Source organism: Nanorana parkeri, unplaced genomic scaffold (genome assembly GCF_000935625.1).
Source record: "Nanorana parkeri isolate BGI_ZX_2015 unplaced genomic scaffold, ASM93562v1 scaffold1014, whole genome shotgun sequence".
Classification (NCBI taxonomy): domain Eukaryota; kingdom Metazoa; phylum Chordata; class Amphibia; order Anura; family Dicroglossidae; genus Nanorana; species Nanorana parkeri.
This window is the reverse complement of record NW_017307282.1, coordinates 522,219-541,708: the sequence shown is the minus strand read 5'-3', so window position 1 is coordinate 541,708 and position 19,490 is coordinate 522,219. Positions and strand designations below refer to the sequence as shown.

Sequence of the window (19,490 nt, the reverse complement as noted above, 5' to 3'; positions counted from 1 at the left end):
TATATATATATAGAAGTGTTTCACTTGCCTGGCAGTGCAGTGTAGCAGTAGAATATAAATCAGCCAAATCCTTTGCCAGATAAAATAATAAACATGCATGCACATTTATGCATTTTAGCATGTATTAGTTCATGTATGTACATTTTAAGCTCATTTGTTTACCCTTGTCTGTATATTTTTTTTCTTTGCCATGTCTTCTCTTATTTTACTGACATTACATGTGTATTCCTGCATAGTAAAATACACTAAACCCACTATAAGCACATTATAATGAGGTTCCGTTTATTACTTTGGATAAGTTATGTGTGGAAAAATGCATCAAAATGCAGAAGGGATAATATTCTAAAAACATTTTTAGGCAGTGATATGACCCACACTATTTGACTTAGATGGATATTTGACCTAAGCTGCAGATTCACTGCTGTGAGCTGGTGATGTTTACTGCAGGGAACCACAGAAATGTAAATGTGAATGGACCATAAATGGTATATTTGGCTGTTTGTCTAGTTTTTCTTCTATCACGTTTATAGTTAGAATCATGTGATCATCTAACATTGTGATTTATTTGTGGAGTCCATGAAGCACTTAGCACATAAGAATGTTTTATTACCTAGCACGTTTGTAATATTATCTTAAAGGCATCCATTTGTTGTTTTTGATATTTGTCTAGATAACTGATTTACAATCGTGCACTGAAGTGAATCAATGGCTGTATTGGGTTAGTATGAGTTACCTATTATTTTTGTAGGATTATAAAGTATATCCATTTGTACAGAAATGTTCTATTGTTTTTAGTGGGAGTGGGTGGCAGTTAGTAATTTATTTATATTAGTATATACAAACATGTACTTTTGAATTTGCGTCTTTGTCCATTAAGAAGATGTTACCTGTATAAGTGAAGAGGAGACTTTACCCCTATATTTTCACTACGTCTGATTTTAGCATTATCAGATAAATAGAACTATATGTAAACCCAGGGGCGTCCCGAGGCTGGGTGACACCCGGAGCGGTGACCGAGTGTCACCCCGCCGTGATGTCACAGTGCATGCGCGGCGATCTTCTGGATACCAGCCGGCGGCCATCTTGGTGATGGATGCCGGCAGAGAGGAGGGGACAGTTACCCGCGGGATAAGGTATGCCACGGGGTCCCCTCCTCTCTCCTGATACTTGTCAGAGGGGGGTGACACCAAAACGACTGTTCATTTTGGTGTCACCCCTCCAATGGTGTCACCCCCTTGTGACGCCACTGTGTAAACCCTAACCAAATTGCATTTAGCTTTCTAAAGCACTGTTTGTAATAAATAATTAACATTAACAAAATGCTTTTTTTCATCTTTTCTCATCCTTTGTTGTATCTCAGTGCTGCTGATCTCCTGCAGCCCTTTGTCTATATACATGTACTCTAGCAATGACTGTATGGTATTTCTTATGTCAGGCTTTCTGATGGTGACAACGGTGAACCATGCCTATGCAATTTGTGTTGAAACAGCCAATTATAGTCTCCATTAGAAGACTATGTGACAGGCTAACAATGTAGGGGCACACTGGCAGACAGGGACAGACGGTTGTCAGTCACCCTATAACAGGAAGTATCTGAACAAGGACCTTTATGGCAGAATCACCAGGTATTATTTTATTAAAAACTGCAAATTTAAAAACTAATTGGAATGAGTTATGAAATTACATTAGCATGTTAAAGTGTATATAAGATTTTAGGTTTAGGTGTTGATTTTTATTATAGGGATTTTAATATAAATATGTATTTAATTTTTAATACAGTAATACCTTGGTTTACGAGCATAATTCGTTCCGGAAGCATGCTTGTAATCCAAAGCGCTTGTATATCAAAGCGAATTTCCCCATAGGAAATAATAGAAATTCAGATGATTCGTTCCACAACCCAAAAATATTCATATAAAAATGATTACAATACTGTACTGTAATATAATACTATACGAAAAATAAAGAAAAATAAACCGATTACCAGTACCTTCGTGGCTGGTGTGAGGGGGACAAGATAGAGGAGGATTATTGTGTAGGACGACTTTCACTATCACTAATAGAATCACTGCTATCTCTTGGCTCAATGGAATCTTTTTCATTTCGTGAAACCTTAACAAGGAATCTATCCAATGTGACATTGCATTGTCGTTAAACAGACTCATCGCTCACACTGCTACAGCCTTATTCGGGTGGTGCTTTTCTACAGAATTTTGCTCTTATTGCAAGACATTGCTTGTATATCAAGGCAAAGATTTTCAGAAATGTTTGCTTGTCTTGCAAAACACTCTCAAACCAAGTTACTTGTAAACCAAGGTATTACAGTATTAACAATACATTTTGGTTCTTAAGCACATTACAATTTTGTGTTATTTCAGGTTTTTCTTTCCAGACTGTACTGATTACATTAGTTCCAGGTCAATAGCCACTATGTAATTGAGTCAGGATTAATATGACAGCCCCAAAACTTGCACATTTACAAAACGAATCAGCAAAACATCTCTTTTATTCCAGCCCCCATATTCCTACCCTCTCAGCTTCACTTACGAGTCTATTCACTATGTTGCCGAGGGCAGCCGAGTGAACAACCGACCCGACATGTTCGGCTGACCCGAAGTGCAGAAGGAGTTCGACTCAGCTGATCCAACATCTGGATCGGCTAAGCCGAACCTCCGGCAGGCTACTTACTGCTGTTCGGCCTATTCTTATAGATGCCGAACAGCAGTGAGTGAATAGCCAGAGTATAGAGGGACTGAGCAGAACAGAAAAATAGTTAAAAAGGTAAATAGAAAACGATTGTGCGGAGCTAGCAGTGACAGCTAGCTCCGCCCAATAGTTTTCTATTGTCCGGCAGCTCTGCTGCCGTCAAAAAAAAAAAAAGAAAAATCTCCCGGACGCTCTGGGAGCCTTCCGCTCTCGGCCGCCAAGGAGAGAAACGCTGATTTTTCTTTTTTTTTCTTTATTCTGACACGGAGCCGTGTCAGAATAGAAAAAAAAACACGTTTTTGCCCATTGGAATGCATTGCTAGATTCCTATTGGCTATTTCAATTTGCAATAGCCAATAGTAAACTAGCATTGTACCCGCCCTTTGCTTATGGACCTGATGGAGAACTGCAAAATAAAGAAAAAAAAGAAACAGCAGTGTTTCTCTCCTTGGCGGCCGGGAGCAGGAGACTCCCGGAGCGCCAGGGAGAGTTTGCTGTTTGGAGATCAGTGTCCCTGGTTAGCAGGTAACCAGGGACGCTGATCTCTCTGCAAGTGGCCGGAGCCAGCCGTAAGATCACGGCTGGCTCCGCCCAGCTGTCAGAAGAAGGCTGTCGGCCGACCCATAAAAAAAAAAAGAAAAATCTCCCGGACGCTCTGGGAGCCTTCCGCTCTCGGCCGCCAAGGAGAGAAACGCTGATTTTTCTTTTTTTTTCTTTATTCTGACACGGAGCCGTGTCAGAATAGAAAAAAAAACACGTTTTTGCCCATTGGAATGCATTGCTAGATTCCTATTGGCTATTTCAATTTGCAATAGCCAATAGTAAACTAGCATTGTACCCGCCCTTTGCTTATGGACCTGATGGAGAACTGCAAAATAAAGAAAAAAAAGAAACAGCAGTGTTTCTCTCCTTGGCGGCCGGGAGCAGGAGACTCCCGGAGCGCCAGGGAGAGTTTGCTGTTTGGAGATCAGTGTCCCTGGTTAGCAGGTAACCAGGGACGCTGATCTCTCTGCAAGTGGCCGGAGCCAGCCGTAAGATCACGGCTGGCTCCGCCCAGCTGTCAGAAGAAGGCTGTCGGCCGACCCATGGCCGGCCGCTCGGCCAGCTTCGTCTTTCAGTGTGGCTCAGCCGAGCCGATGCATATGCGTTCGGCTCGACTGAGCCGCTTGGCCACATTCGGGAGCTGTAGTGCTATAGTGAATAGCCCGTACAGCACCCCTTCGGTTCTACTGAACCGTAGGGGTCCTGGGGCCGAAGCTAGCCGAAGGATCGGTCGAAGCTACGGCTAGATCCTTCGGCAACTTAGTGAATAGACCCCTTAAGGTTATCAGTCCAACTCTAACCAGCAGGATTACAGGAGAATTTTCTTACAAATATTTAAGTATCCCTAGTAGTTCTACAATCATTGATTAATCATTAGTAAACGAGTCCTATTTTCAGCATTGAATTATGTTTATAATAAATAATAGAGTAGACAAGTGTAAATGTATAATTAATGGGAGACTTAGTAGACTTTGTCTAAGTGGTTGTGCTTGGTAGGCTATTTATTCTGTGCATAGGCAAAATACAGGAAGTACAAAACATACAAAAAAAAGAAAAATAGTTAATAGCGAGATAGTGCATTTGTCTTTTTGTAATGTATATATATATATACTGTATATATAGATATATACATATCTACAAACAAAATTCAAAATGATTTAGGGTTCAGATCTGAAAAGGTACACTATTTACAAACAATATTAAAGTTGAATAAAAATTCAGTCCCGAAAAGGAACTCTTTTAGATACAGAGTACATGGTCAAACCATATGTGCAGATACTTGAGATGTTGATAATGTTAGACTTCCTAAACTTCTGGAGTCAAAGAAGTTTTGCTGTCCAGCACCACTAAGGAGGTGAACACCATCTACTGAAGGCAGAAGTTGTCGGTCAGTCATGGTTCCACTTGGAGATGAGCCTAAAAAACTTCCCTGAGATGAGACAATTTTTTCAGGACTAGAAGCTAGTTTGGGAGAAGTGGAGAAGTTATATCCATACAGTGCACATGGGCTGTGCAGTCGAAAGGCATTGTAAGAACTCTGGTGTGGCTGGCTGCTGAATGCATTGCTTGTTGGTGAAGGCATGATATATTGGAGCTGAGGAGACATTCCTGAAATTTGCATGGATAGGCTTGTTTGAGGACATCCAAAGTTGTCACTGTCAGCTCCGGGCATTGACATATTTACTGTGGTGCTGCTCGCCATTCCAACATAAGAAGGGGTTCTTTGGGTTGCAAAGGTTTCGCCAGCCGAGTTGGTGAGTCTGTTATAGGTTTCAGCAAGTGATGTGCTGTATCTATTAAGTGCAAGGCCAGAACGACCACAGGCGGAATAATCTCCAGGACTCAGACTGCAAAGCTGACTTGTGTTTGCTCCAAGGTGGAAAGCAGGAGAAGAGCATGGAGAACCTGGTAATAGATGTGGATGAGTGGCTGCAGCTCCAGATCCAGAGAGGAAAGAGGAAGTGCCTGCATGGCCTATAAAAAAAAATGAATTGTTTTTATTTATACATATTAATTCCATATATGCTATATATAATCTCAACAGTTTTGCCAGGGTAGATGCATTGAAAGCAATAGTAGGCATAAATAGTTACCTCTGATAGGAACAATGTTCCCTTCAGTAGTAGTTTGATTTATGAAAGTCTAGAAACATAAGTTTTGCTAAAAGGAAGGATAGGAATTTTGATTGATTGATCTTTCCCCTAATCAGACATTTTGACCAACTGTACAGCACTGAAAGGAGCCTGGAGCAGCATTTTCCTTAGGAAAGGTAAATAAAGAGTGCCTGGCTGTGTCCACAAGTCCGCATACATGTGTGGAATCTGCCCTAGATTGGTCTTCATTCTTTGTATGCTAGCCTGAGCCAGGGACACCCACTCAAAGATACAGCAGGGGATTCCTAATAGGAGGAGCGATGTTAAAGACACACAATTCTAACAAGGCAGCAAAACTGTTAGCAACCTAACACAGTGTTTATTTACTTTTTACAAGGCAGCTACTTGGTTAACTTTATGATTACTGAGGGCTTTTTTAATACAATTTTACAATTATCTTTTACTATATTAGTGTATTTCTACTTTAAGCTACACTTCTCTGCATACGTCCTATTCAGATATCTAGTATATTAAAATATATTCTGAGTAAGTGCATGTTTATATAACAGTAGGTTTCTTTGTATGCTTAAACTTGCATATATTAACTTATTTTAGTAATCATCCAGTTTAAGTGAAAGTAAGGACTTCATGTAAACTTTTTAGTTAATAGGACAATGTGTTAAGTATTAAAGTTCTGCAATCGTAGCAAAATATTTTTCATACAGGTAATTCATTACAGAATGTACTATTTCTTACGAATGAATCATAAAAAATCTTCAAATGAAGTCCATCTGTCTCCAAGTTACCTCCAAGTGTTGATCATTAAAGGGAATGCATAGTCTTTTATACATATTTTATTTCTGTATTTATTATGTTCAAGCAAAAAAATGACGTATATTTTAAATTGATATCTAAGAAATATCTCAAATTATTTTTTGGGCACTGGGAAGTTATCTAGTCTCTTCCCACATTTACTAAGCTCCTTTTTAAATAGCCTTAAAGTTTAACAAGCTTAACAGTTCAAGCTAAAATTTACACAGGATTGAATGTGTTAGGCCAGTGAATCATCCTCGTCCCACCCCTTCCCTGCCTGCTCTGCTTATACAGGGCCATATGAAGAGTCAATTAAAGAGAGAGTCTGAATGCAAATAACTTCTGCTGTCCTTTTTTTAGAAAACCCATAATGCTTTGTGATATTGGTGTCACAGGTGCACTGTGTATTAAATGTTTATGTGTTAAATACATGTATTATATATTTTTTAAAATATAAAAAAAAGTATACAAAGATGAAAAATTACAGTTTAAAATGTATAAAGTTAACAAAAATCTAATTGACCCAAGGCCACTGTAGCTTTCCTTTAATGTACTACCATGATTTGACTGATATTAAAATAAGTCTGGACCAGCTGTATTGATTTTATTTGCAGACCCCTTCATGAAAAAATGAGATTCACTGATTTGTGTAGACCATCTGTATCCCTTTGTACGGCACTAGACACACATACGGGTCTATTCACTAAGCTGCCGTAGGCAGCCAAGTGAATAAACGACTCGAAGTGAAGTGAGCCGAACGCTGTTCGGCTATTCACTTCATGTTTGTACGGCTGATTTTAGCCGTATATCGGCTGAAATCAGCCGTACATCGGCTTGCTTTGTGTGGCTCTGGGTCGGCCGAACATGCGCAGCAAGTGCAGAAGGAGTTCGACTCAGCCAATCCAACATTCTCATAGATGACGAACAGCAGTGAGTGAATAGCCGAATACCTTTGTGGTAACCAGCGGCATAGAAAAACAGTTAAAAAAGTAGAAAAAATAAAATAGAAAATGATTGGGCGGAGCTAACAGTGACAGCTAGCTCCGCCCAACTGTTTTCTATTGGCCGGGCGGTTCTAATGGAGAACTGCAGGTCCTCCTCTGCTGATTGACAGCAGCAGTGGGCGGGTGCAATAGCTAGTTTGCTATTGGCTATTGCAAAGTGAAATAGCCAATAGGAATCTAGCTATGCATTCCTATGCTGGCTTTTTTTTTTCTGACTGAGGGCAGCCAGCGGCCCCATGTCAGAAAAAAAAAAGAAAACAGATCGCAAGGGAAGGTTTACTCTGCTTGATCAAGCAGAGTAAACCTTTGCGCAAGAAAGTGTTTCTCTCCTGGGCGGCCCGGGAGCCGCGTTAGACTCCCAGAACGTCTGGGAGAGTAATGATAGATGGCGTCCCTGGTTACCAGGTAACCAGGGATGCCATCTGTCATTACACACTGAGAACCCGGAGAGGCCGTTGTGATATCATAGCGGCCCTGCCAGGTTCCCAGTGTGTAATGACAGATGGCGTCTGGTTATCTGATAACCAGGGACGCTGATCTCTCGACAAGTGGCCGGAGCCAGCCGTCATCTTACTCCGCTGGGTTCTTAGTGTAATGACAGAACGGCAGCCCTTGTTACCAGGTAACCAGGGACGCTGATCTGTCTCTGCAAGTGGCCGAAGCCAGCCGTGAGATGACGGTTTGGCCAGCTTCGGCTTTCACCTCGGCTCATTTGAGCCGAGGCATATGCCTTCGGCTCGACTGAGCCGCTTGGCCAACTTCGGAATCTGTACGGGCTATTCACTATTCACTATTCAAATATTCACTATTCAAATGAGCCGAGGTGAAAGCCGAAGCTGGCTAAAGTGAACTGAAGGTGTCCTGGGGCCGAAGCTAGCCGAAGGATCAGCCGAAGCTACGCCTAGATCCTTCGGCAGCTTAGAGAATAGACCCCATAATATTGTATTCATAAAATTCATAAAATATACATTCATAAAAACCATCTAGCTCAGTCAGAACCTAAATTGCATTGATATTGGTATAAAAACAATCCACAATGAATAGGATCTACCAGACTTGACAGTAGAGCTGTTACAAGGAGATTTGTAGCTGATGAAAATGGACAGGCCCAGGTGTGTTTGGAGGATATGATCATTCTTAGCTTGCTCAAAACTGTTGCAAAGTATTAAGCAAGGGTATGATAAGAGCTATTGACTAAGCAGAGAATTATGAATTTGTGTAGACCTGCTGTTACACTAAGAGCAGGTACTGGCTCCTCCATTAAGCAAGGTCTAAAGAGTGTTGGTGTCCACCAGGAACCTTGAGGAAAATTATGGATTTTACTACATAACACCTATATATGCAAGGTACCAAGGCTAGAGCGTTGCCTGTAAACTGGGAGAAGGCATTGCAGTCATTGCAGGTGATATTCAGAGAAGTGATATAAAACCCAGACAGATGACAACAGAAATTGAACACAAACAATCAGCATTCACAAGACAAGTATCAAAGCTACGAGAAGAAACTTTTTTTAAAAGTGTTGATACAGTGCAGAATTATACTGGCCTCCTGATGACACACACCCCTAAAAACGCATATAAAGAATGGCTTATTAAGGCCACAACATGGCACAGGTGCAAGTCCTAAAGGGTAAGAAACTGGCATGGCTGCCAGCTGTGTGGATGCAAAACCAATGGCTGGCCAATGAGGAAATTGGAAGCTTTAAAATGTTATTTTTTTGCTTAAAGTGAAACCAAATAATAAGTGTCTAAAAATGGTTAACTATACCAAATTTTTGTTCAAATGTTTAAGAAAGGTTATCAGTAGCTATTTTATCAGAGGAGCCTAACCTTTCCATTTTTGTTTGAGTTAATAAAGGTAATAAGTACCCACTGTAATTGTGGCTTAAATTTCAAACATAATTTAGTATTCTCCACAACCCTGGAATTCTCCTATGTGACAGATTTGCTTTAAGCATTTAATGCACAGTTCTGTTCGCTGTTAAAGGGATCATCACAGACGTTTATAGTCCACAAGGTATGGATCTTGAAGGATCCACAAAGATTTGACCACATGAATGTATGGCTGTTCTCTATATAGTGGCTTAGCATAAGCAATTTTAATATCTATATTTACTATATTATTGATAGTTATTAATACTGTAATATTGACAGCTATATTTAATATGCAAAACATAATTATAAATTGAAATAATAATGAATCAAAGTTAATACATGAATTTAATTATTAGCATTTTGAATATAACTTAAAGTTAAAGTAAAGCCTTATTTAATATAACAAGAAACATATCTGCAAATTCTATCTCTTTCAAAACACAGCTAAAAAGCTTTATTTCTTTAAATAGTATTGATTTCATTTTAGAAAATTTCTATTTCGCACAGACCATTATTTTGAATAAGAATAATAAAGGTGAAGTTTTCTTGGTTATCTCTTTGTGTAACTACACTCAAAAGACGAGGCATTAGTTATATCATGTAGATGCCACAATAAATACAAAACAATATAGTTTTTTTTCATCTAAAGCCTTCTACTTTATACTTTTTGGTGCATATAAACTGTACCTTACCTCCAAAGGCAGCAACAACTAACATTTTATAAAAATCAAAAGACTTATCAAGAAACATAAATTCTAAAACCAACCATAATGTCATCATTATTTATGCTGCAATCATAATAATTCTGCTATTTTTAGAAATGCAGTATGTATAACAAAGTATAAAGATGTTTACCCTGTTTTGGGATGCCAGGTATATCCTCAAATGTTAGAGTCCTTAAAGATGGTCTCCAAAATGCATATGATTCCACAAGGGCTTCTAAACCCATCCTACAAAAAAATCAAATTTCCAATTATTAATATTTTTTGACCAAATACGAAATGTAAAGGATTAGCACCTTAAAAGTAGGTAAACTTTGGTTGACTCTAAAAAGTACATTCTTCAAACTATGTCAGACATTAAATATATTGCCTTCCTCTAGATTTTACAGATAGATGAGAAAACCAGCAAAAAATGTAAAAAAAAAAAAAGTAAGCTTCTCAAAAAACGTTTTTTTTCTACTTATAAACTTTTTCAACTATTTTACTGTAAGTGATTTGTTTTTATTTAATGCTGCTTTGAGAACTTGCTTATACCCATCAAACAGTATTATGCCATGTTTTTTTAAATTACAGATATTGTACAGGTGATGGCTATAAAGTGTTTATTAGCCAAACCTGGGGGGAAAAAATGCCTTTATTTTCAGCAGTAACGCAGACTTTTTACTTCTAGTTAAATAGGAGATAAAAAGGTACCTCCTGGAGAAGTATAGCCTGGGTGATAATTTATACAAGATGACTTCCAACAATTTCCACATTTTATCACCAATTTAATTTATGCAATCAAGTGGCCACATATATTTAATGAAATACTTACAATTATTTACAGGGTTGAAATTGTTTTGCCTTCCTGATTTAACATTTTATAGGGTCAGACTCAAACTTTAGCAAAAGAATGGCACTTTATTCTCACCACATAAATTTGCTTTCACTTTGCTAATATTCTCCAGGATAACGTTTAACAGCTTAAGCTGCTGATATCTATTAAATATAAAACCTGTTTAACTGGTAAAATTGTTAACATTTTTAACAACTAAATCAACAAAATTGCATTGTATGACATTTTTTTTTCTGTCACATTTTGACTTGTAGTTTGTTTTAGTCCCCTATAGTTACATCTATTATTATTTAAAATTGCAAAATGTGTTTAGTAAAAAAAAACTAGCAGAAAAATATTTCTATTACTTTGTCATTGTAACCTGATTTATCGACATGTGAAGTATGCATGAATACAGTCATTACATATTTTTACATATTTTATTGAGTATATATCTTTAGCTTTCTTCCGTACCATATATTATCACTACTAATATCAATTATCTCAAAAAAGAAGGCACAGGCAGTAAACATTCATGGTTGTTTAGCTAGACAAGCAGGTCAGCTAAATTGCATATAATTTTCCCTCCCAGTTTCAGAAAGTGAGCCAATGGGGTTGATTTGCTAAAGGTGTAGAGACTTCAAAATGAAGTGTAAATTAATTTTGAAAAGTAAATGTTCACTGAGCTTAGTAGATAAAGTAGTGATTTGGTAAGTCATACACCAATAAAGATATATTAAATTTAGAAATCTAAATAGATTGGCTATTAGAAACTATATATATTTAGATTTGATCTCCTATAGGAGGCTGCACTGCTGTCATAGTCACAGTTACTGTAAAGTATATTTTATGTGCATTTTCCATTTGATGGCTTTGACAAAAGTTGCAAAATATAGCGGTCAGATTAAAAGTTATCTTTCACCAACAACAAAGCCCTTGAGCAAGCAACCGTTCATTGATTCGATAAGTAACTTGTTTTTGATGAGCCAGTCAATAACATATACCCTGAATGCAGCCATGTCATATAATTATCCACAGCAGTAGTTTTTTGAACTTCACTTACTGTACTAGGCTTGGTTTACAAATGGAGTTCAGCCTGTTAACATAGAAATTGAACGTTCCCTTGTTTATGAATATTTACTAATTTACTAAATTCAGTAAATAAGATAAATCTCTGTTAACTTTAATCATACAATCATCTGCATGTAAAAATCTTGTTTTTTTTCTTTGCATATTTTTGGATAAACAAAGTGAACAGAGTCTTACCTTGTTCACTAATATATGTGAAGTTTGTATGTTTAGTCCTCAAGGTCTGTGATTTGATCTTTATTATTCAAACACGTTTTACTTATTTTTGCTTTCTTGGTATAAAACAATAATATAAAGATGATATTCAAAAAATAACTTTTGAAATAAAATACATTTTTGTATAAAAATAAGCAAATAACCCTAATTCTTCCTTAAAGGAAACTATAACAATTTTTGGTAATTTTTACTTTACAAATGTTTTCATGTTTTATAAAAATAGTCAGTTGTACCATTATAATTTTATTTTTAAAAAAACAATTATTTAAAGGAAGGTGTTTCAGTGAGAATTTGCTTGCAGAGGTTTTAGGGATTTTTAGTAAGCAGTCGCTGTACTGCCTGCTCAACCCAACTTTGTCTATATCTCTTAGGAGGGAGAGGGGTGTCCGTCCTCTATTACATTAAACTGTGCATGTGTAATTCAATCTTCTGCTGTTCAGATCTATTCACAACATAGGCTACTCACAGCAAAGCGGTAAGGCTGGGTTCACACCTGGGCGTTTTACAGCGTTGAACTAAGTGCTGTAAAACGCTCAAACAGTCAAATCCCATTATGTGCTATGGGCATGGATCCCACCTGGGTGTATTTCAGCACATTGTTATGCGCTGTAAAACGCCCTACGTCCGAAATAGTACAGGAGCTTCTTTGGTGCGTATTTCAGCGCGTATCTATTATGATACAGCCTGATAGGTTTGGTAAACGCGCGTTTGACGCGCGTTTCGTGGACCGCAAATCGCGGTACAAACGCTCATGTGTGAACCAGCCTAAGTCAGCTTGCTGGAGAGCTGCAGAGTAGCTTCAAGTGTGCCACCTGCTGCAAATAATAGATATTTATATGCAATATTTCACATTTACCCGACAAAAAAATGGAATACAAAAAATATATATTTTTTTTATTCCTGAACATAATAAAGAAATATATTAAACACTATACAATCCCTTTAATCTATTTATTGGAAAATGGTGTGCTTCAGGAATGAATTCTGTTTTCAAGCCTATTTCTTTGTAGTCCGGAGACTGTAATATCTGTGAAGTAAGGTCCCAAGGTCTTAAAGTAGACTAATTCTGAGCTGTGATTAAATCACCTCTTAAACTAAACCAGATTTTAGCCTGTCACCCTTCTTGTAGATCAAACAAAAGCAATGAGCTAGAGGGAGAAAACGTTCCTTTTAGTAAGAGAATAAATACTTTTTTTTTTTCTATGTGGAAGCAAAAGCAATAAAGAGACAAAGCAAGCCTTTTCCTAACAGCAACACATTCATGCTAATATTTAATTCCCCCTCAACGTTGCAATGACAGAGGCTTGTTGTAAAACTAAGAAATAAGGGGTAACTAATATAACTATGTCATTTGAAATGCTGTGAGTTAGTACTATGCAAAAGCCATGCTTAAATAAATGTACAAAAATATAAATAACTTAAAGAATTTATGTTAATCAAGGGCTTAAAGTGATATTTAAGTCAAAAGTTATTACGCTATTTCAAATGTTGATTAAATTACTTGATGTTTAAAAGTTTTAACTTCCTACAGAATTAGCTGCTCCTCTGAGCACTGGCCTTGATATCCTGCTTTAGGGTGTCTCCTCTCAATTGCAGAGTCCTATGGAGGCACCCTTGCATGTGCTAGTAAGCTGTGCATGTCTCCACAAATACACAGGCACAGCAGGGCTGCCATTCCCATGCTCCCTGCTCCCCAATCCTCCTCCCCCCGCCTCTCCCCTACCCTTAGACGGGTACTCAAGAGGAACCTCAGGGAAGCTGAGCTGATAGAGTTGGAGCTGTTCTGTAATATGATGACTGTAAGTGCTCAGGCAAAAAATTAAATTAATCCTTTGCTGGGCAATGAATATTTGTTTGATTTGGAATCATCATTCAAAAAAAGCATGAGAGTTCAACATTACTTTAAGGTATATGAATCGTGTTTTAAGTAATTAATATTATAACTTTTCTACAGGACTTAAATAAACAACGAGTAAACTTTTAAGTGAATATGCAAAGAGTAGTTTACTAATTTAAAGTAATTCTCTAAAATTAGGGGTCTATTCACTAAGCTGCCGTAGGCAGCCGAGTGAATGACCAACCTGAAGCGAAGTGAGCCGAACGCAGTTCGGCTATTCACTTCAGGCTGGTACGGCTGATTTCAGCCGTATATCGGTTGAAATCAGCCGTACATTGGGTGGCTTCGCGTGGCTTCATGTTCGGCTGACCCGAAGTGCAGAAAGAGTTCGACTCAGCCGATCCAACATCTGGATTGGCTAAGCCGAATCTCCGGCAGGCTACTCGCTGCTGTTCGGTCTATTCTTATAGATGCCGAACAGCAGTGAGTGAATAGCCAAATGCCGCTGAGCGGCATTCGGCTCGGCTGTTCTGCTCACTCCCTCTGTGGGACCGAGCAGAACAGAAAAATAGTTAAAAAAGTAGAAAAATAAAAATAGAAAACGATTGTGCGGAGCTAGCAATGAGAGCTAGCTCCGCCCAACAGTTTTCTATTGGCAGACGGTTCTGTTGCCGTCAAAAAATAGAAAAAAAATTTGGCCATAGGAATGCATTGCTAGATTCCTATTGGCTATTTCAATTTACAATAGCCAATAGCAAACTAGCTATTGTACCCACCCTCTGCTGCTGTCAATCACTAGTGGGGACCTGATGGAGAACTGCAGCAGAGGGCGGGTACAATAGCTAGTTTGCTATTGAAAATTGAAATAGCCAATAAGAATCTAGCAATGCATTCCTATGGTGAAATTTTTTTTTTTCTATTCTGACACAAAGCCGTGTCAGAATAGAAAAAAAAGGAAAGCAGTGTTTCTCTCTTTGGCAGCCAGGATCGGGAGACTCCCGGAGCGCCCGGGAGAGTTAGGCTGTCTGGAGATCAGTGTCCCTGGTTAGCTGGTAACCAGAGACGCTGATCTCTCTGCAAGTGGCCAGAGCCAGCTGTAAGATCACGGCTGGCTCCGCCCAGCTGTCAGAAGCAAGCTGTCGGCCGGCCAATGGCCGGCCGCTCGGCCAGCTTCGGCTTTCAGCGCAGCTCAGCGGAGCCAAAGCATATGCCTTCGGCTCGACTGAGCCGCTCGGCCAAGTTCGGGAGCTGTATGGGCTATTGTTAATAGCCCATACAGCAGCCCTTCGGTTCTACTGAACCGAAGGGGTCCTGGGGCCGAAGCTAGCCGAAGGATCGGCCGAAGCTTCGGCTAGATCCTTCGGCTGCTTAGTGAATAGACCCCTAAGAGTTTTACCCAAATCCAGTAAACGTTGGCTTTGTTCAAAGGTAGAAACCAAGAGAAGAGGTAAAATAATACTAAATATTTCAGTCATTAGTATTCAAATATTTTTTAAGAAGAAAAGGCCGGCAACCCATGCTATTACAAGATTTTCATTGTTTTTATGGGAAGTGCAGTTTGTATTTTGTGTTTTGCTCTCGGTTCATTGAGTAATCCCACTGGAACTGTATAATGTTCATTGTTTACGAAAAGAGATGGAATGTGATCGCTAGTAAGATTATTTTGGTGCTAATTATTTGAACGGTGAGTGTGAGTACAGACAGATTGCTGATCATATTAAAGGGCACATAGAAAGTTTGGACAGCCTCATTAGATTTGGTCAACGTTTCAAAACTACAAATCCTTGAATACAGATTATGCAAGGACAATCAAAAAGTCAATCACCAGCAGTCTCCATATATTTAGATTTTCCATACTAGATAAAGATTACAATTGTCTTATCTTCTTAAAACCTGTCCATTTTAGGCACTTTAAACATGCAGAAGGTTGGGCCAAATTTTCTCTAATATGACCTTAAAGATCTGTTGAATATTGACTAGATTTGTGTATTTGAAAACAATGCCTATTAAAGTAGATCGGTAATCTCCATGACTTTAATCCTTGTCTTCTGTGATTTAACAAAAAGTGAAAGAAAATGTCAAAGACTTCTTTCTCTGGTATTCTTTGTAATTATTCTAACTTCCACCCCAAGTCTGTCACACAAACAAATGCCAGAGCATTTTGGTCACAAGGCATATGATCATTATTCAAGCAGATTCACCAATTCCCTAGCTCTGACTAGCACATCATTCATTCACATGACCATCATTGAAGAATGAAAAATTGTAAGCATTCTAAAAGAAAGCAAATGCCTTACTTTTCATACTATTAATAGTACTAGAATGTATAGGCCTGCTTTAAAAGAAACATATAGTGTATGAATAACCCTTTACATTTTTGTTTACTGTTTACCTTAAAGTTTTGTTTTATGCCATTTCAAAGCAATCTCTTAGGGGTATATTTTATGAATCAGTGAATGTGATATTCACCAAACATTTACTGCCGTTGATTTAATTACTCTGGTTTAAAACTCATGAACCAGAAATATACACCTGCAGTACATTCACTGCTTTATATATAACATTATAAATAAACATTTAATGCTTTATAAATATACCCCTAAATCTCTATGGCCAACAACTGCTGAAACAAAATCTTGCTTTTAGAGAGTGGGATTGATTTGCTAATGGAATATTAGTACATGAACCTCTGTTTACTTTGCATACCAAATCATGTGCTGGCAAATATAATTTTTTATTTCCCTAGGACATGATTGGGTATTCAAAGTGAATACAGGTTCACCTTATTTACCAACCTTATTTGTGCAAAGTGAACAACGTTTACTAGTTGTAGTAAATCAACCCGAGTGCATTGTTTTCAGTAATCAGACCTAAACGGTTGGCATGACATTAAGATTAAGAAACAGTACAAAGTAGGCAAAAATGACTGTTCCTGTATATATAAAATGTAACATGTAAACTATGCATTAAAACACATTTTTAGAACAGATTACAGTATCCCTGCATGAAATGTACTCGGTACTTTGTTAATTTTACAAAGAAAGATGCTCAGTCAAAATGTTACCTTAGAGTAATTTAGAACAGCTAGCACTAACCTGTTTCGCCCAGAATCTCTAAATCCCTTTGCAAAAGGATTCCTGTCAATCTTCAATCGTGTTATCTGGAAAAATGTACAGAAACTTAATTAACATATGTTACAAAAATGATAGCAATAAAACATGTATTTTTATTATCTTAAAATGTTTCTTCAGGCAAAAACGAAAATCTCTGTCAATAGTTTTTCATAATAGTTATACAATCATAATATGTTCATATTTTAATTGCTTTCTTATCATACAGCAATTACCTGTTGATCCTGTTCATTTCCTGTTTAGCAATGAAGTTCTGGTGCCAGGCCAACAATGATATGTAGCCCTTATTCAAATGAATTATCCTCCAGCATTATCTGCATCTGGAAGCCCCCCACCTCATTAGATATTCCTCATGCACATTCACTGTCACCCTCCCTCTCAAACAGCCTCTCGTCTAGCTTGTTGATAGAGTCTGCCTGACTGCACCATACCTGGAACTCACTCCATTGTCAGCTGCTTGGCCTCATGGCATTTCTTCCTGGTCAGGGAATGCTTTGGTAGAAGGATATGAAGCTGGCCTCCTTCCACTCCTCTAGCAGGTAGAGTTCAAAATGCAGTGCTGCTCATGGTTGGTCCACAAACACTCGCCGAATGGTTGGCAGCCCAGATTGTGTCAATAGAGCAGAAATAAAGGATAGCGGCGCTCTAAAAATAAGTTGTCTTCTATTTATTATTATCATTAAAGCATTCCAGGAAAGAAAACAGGGGAGCTTCTCATGGATGTCATGCCACCTTGTGCCTAGTCATAAAGTATCAACTCTATGACTAATTGCATGGTTGCATGAAAACACAGATGAGAAGCTCTCCTGTTATTTTTCCTGGATTGCCTTATTGATTATAATTAAATAGAAGCTGACAATTATTTTAGAGCGCCACAATCCTTTATTTCTCCACCAACAGGAACTTGGTGGTGCGAAAGTTATTAGTTCTTCATGGTGTTACAGGGTGCCTTCATCATGCAAGCCGACAAGCTCTCAACAGGAGCACTGTCAGGGACTGGTGGGAGAAGTGGACGTAGCTAATTTGCATCCTGAATACTTGGAAGACCACTGTCACTATGGCAATCAGGAAAATGACTGTGAAGAAAGTGTCTTGCTGCTAAGGAGACTGCAAATTACCCCTTGAATACTTTAATTGCACTAGCCAATCAGAGTTTGGCTCCCTCACTTTAGCTTGTAGTACAAGCTGGTTGCATGTCACCCCCTGCCTTGATGTACCTCATTTGTAATGTCTCCGCCTGCTGCTCACAAAGGACGGGACATAGCTCAGAGGGTTTGCAGTCATGTGATTGCACATACATATATTAAATGAAAGTATTTATTTAGTGGTTATTAAAGGTTTTCATAAAAAAGACACTGAGCAGAATTTGAAGTTGCTATGGGGATATTGGTTTCATTTTGCCTTTCCTTCTAAACTGATAATATAAAATGCCCCCTTTTTTTTATATTTCTTAAATACCATTGTCAAAAAAGTTATTTACAACTAATGTTTTCTTAATTGATACAAAAACATGTTTTTGCACTGAATACATCTATTGTTTTGTATAATAGTTTCTATTTTAGAATATTCCATATCTCAGTATCAGATCCGGAATGCTCGGCTGATGTCTCGGTCGTTGGGTTCGGCTAATGGTTCGGCTGCTTTCGCGGGCTGTACGGGCTTTTGTGAATAGCCCGTACAGCACCCCCTCGGTTCTCCTGAACCGAAGGGGTCCTGGTGCCGAAGCTAGCCGAAGGATCGGCCGAAGCTACGGCCAGATCCTTCGGCAGCTTTGTGAATAGACCCCTGTGTATTAGAACAGTGACTTGATTAAAAAAAGTGACAACTGACAAATGACTACTGATGATCAGTAGGCAACTAATGACTAATATTTGACCAAAGAATTACAGATTATGAGTGAGTAACAAGGAGCCTCCGCATCCTTAAGAGAACTTTTCAGGACAAAAAAATAAGAGCGTCTGTTGCTGGCTTGTTCTATATGTGCATGCTCTGCACCTCTCATTCTTATCCTTTTTATCTAATAATTATTTGAGTCACCAACCTGTAGGAAGCATGAACATATCAGATGTCCCTGCACCTGACATGCACATTATACTACCAGGTTAGAGACTCACCAAATATTGAAATAAGTCCGCCCTGACACAGTGAGAGTTAAAATAGTTCATAATTCAATAGTTATTGTCCTAGAATAAACATTGTCCTAGTGAATGCGAAAACAGTATGAAATCACCTATGACGAATGATACTGTCCAATACATTATCTCATCATAATAACACTGAACAAAATTACACCATCTCATAATGTCATAAAGTCAATATCAGGCAATCCTGCAGGAATGCCCTACTCTCATTTACTATAAGTGAACATTACAGACAGACACAAATTCATCCCAGTGGTTGTAACTGCCTTTTCCAAGTGTACAGCTCTTTTGTCCCACAGAAAAGGTGAACATGGATTTTAAAACAGAACAAAATAAATTAAAAATATTTTTAAATATTACAATAAAAGGATAATTTGATTGTTTTTAGGTTTATAAATGTGTTCCTATTGCCATAACTTCTAGATCATCTGCTGTATATATCTCTAAACCTTCATTTATTTGTTTTCAAAATTCTTACACATTATTGTAACACACAAACTAAAACAA

General features: G+C 38.2%; 1 protein-coding gene across 1 annotated transcript in view; it reads right to left on the bottom strand.

Annotated features, from left to right (window-relative positions):
• Nucleotides 1–4,462: 4,462 nt before the first annotated feature.
• TBX18 (T-box 18) overlaps nt 4,463–19,490 on the bottom strand; it is a 38,081-nt gene continuing 23,053 nt past the window's right edge. Inside the window, exons 6-8 of the mRNA XM_018567136.1 lie at nt 16,807–16,871; nt 9,889–9,983; nt 4,463–5,223 (exon numbers count right to left, since the gene is read on the bottom strand). Coding sequence (XP_018422638.1) covers nt 4,508–5,223; nt 9,889–9,983; nt 16,807–16,871 — 876 coding nt within the window. The 3' untranslated portion in view covers nt 4,463–4,507. The remainder of the gene's footprint in view (nt 5,224–9,888; nt 9,984–16,806; nt 16,872–19,490) is intronic.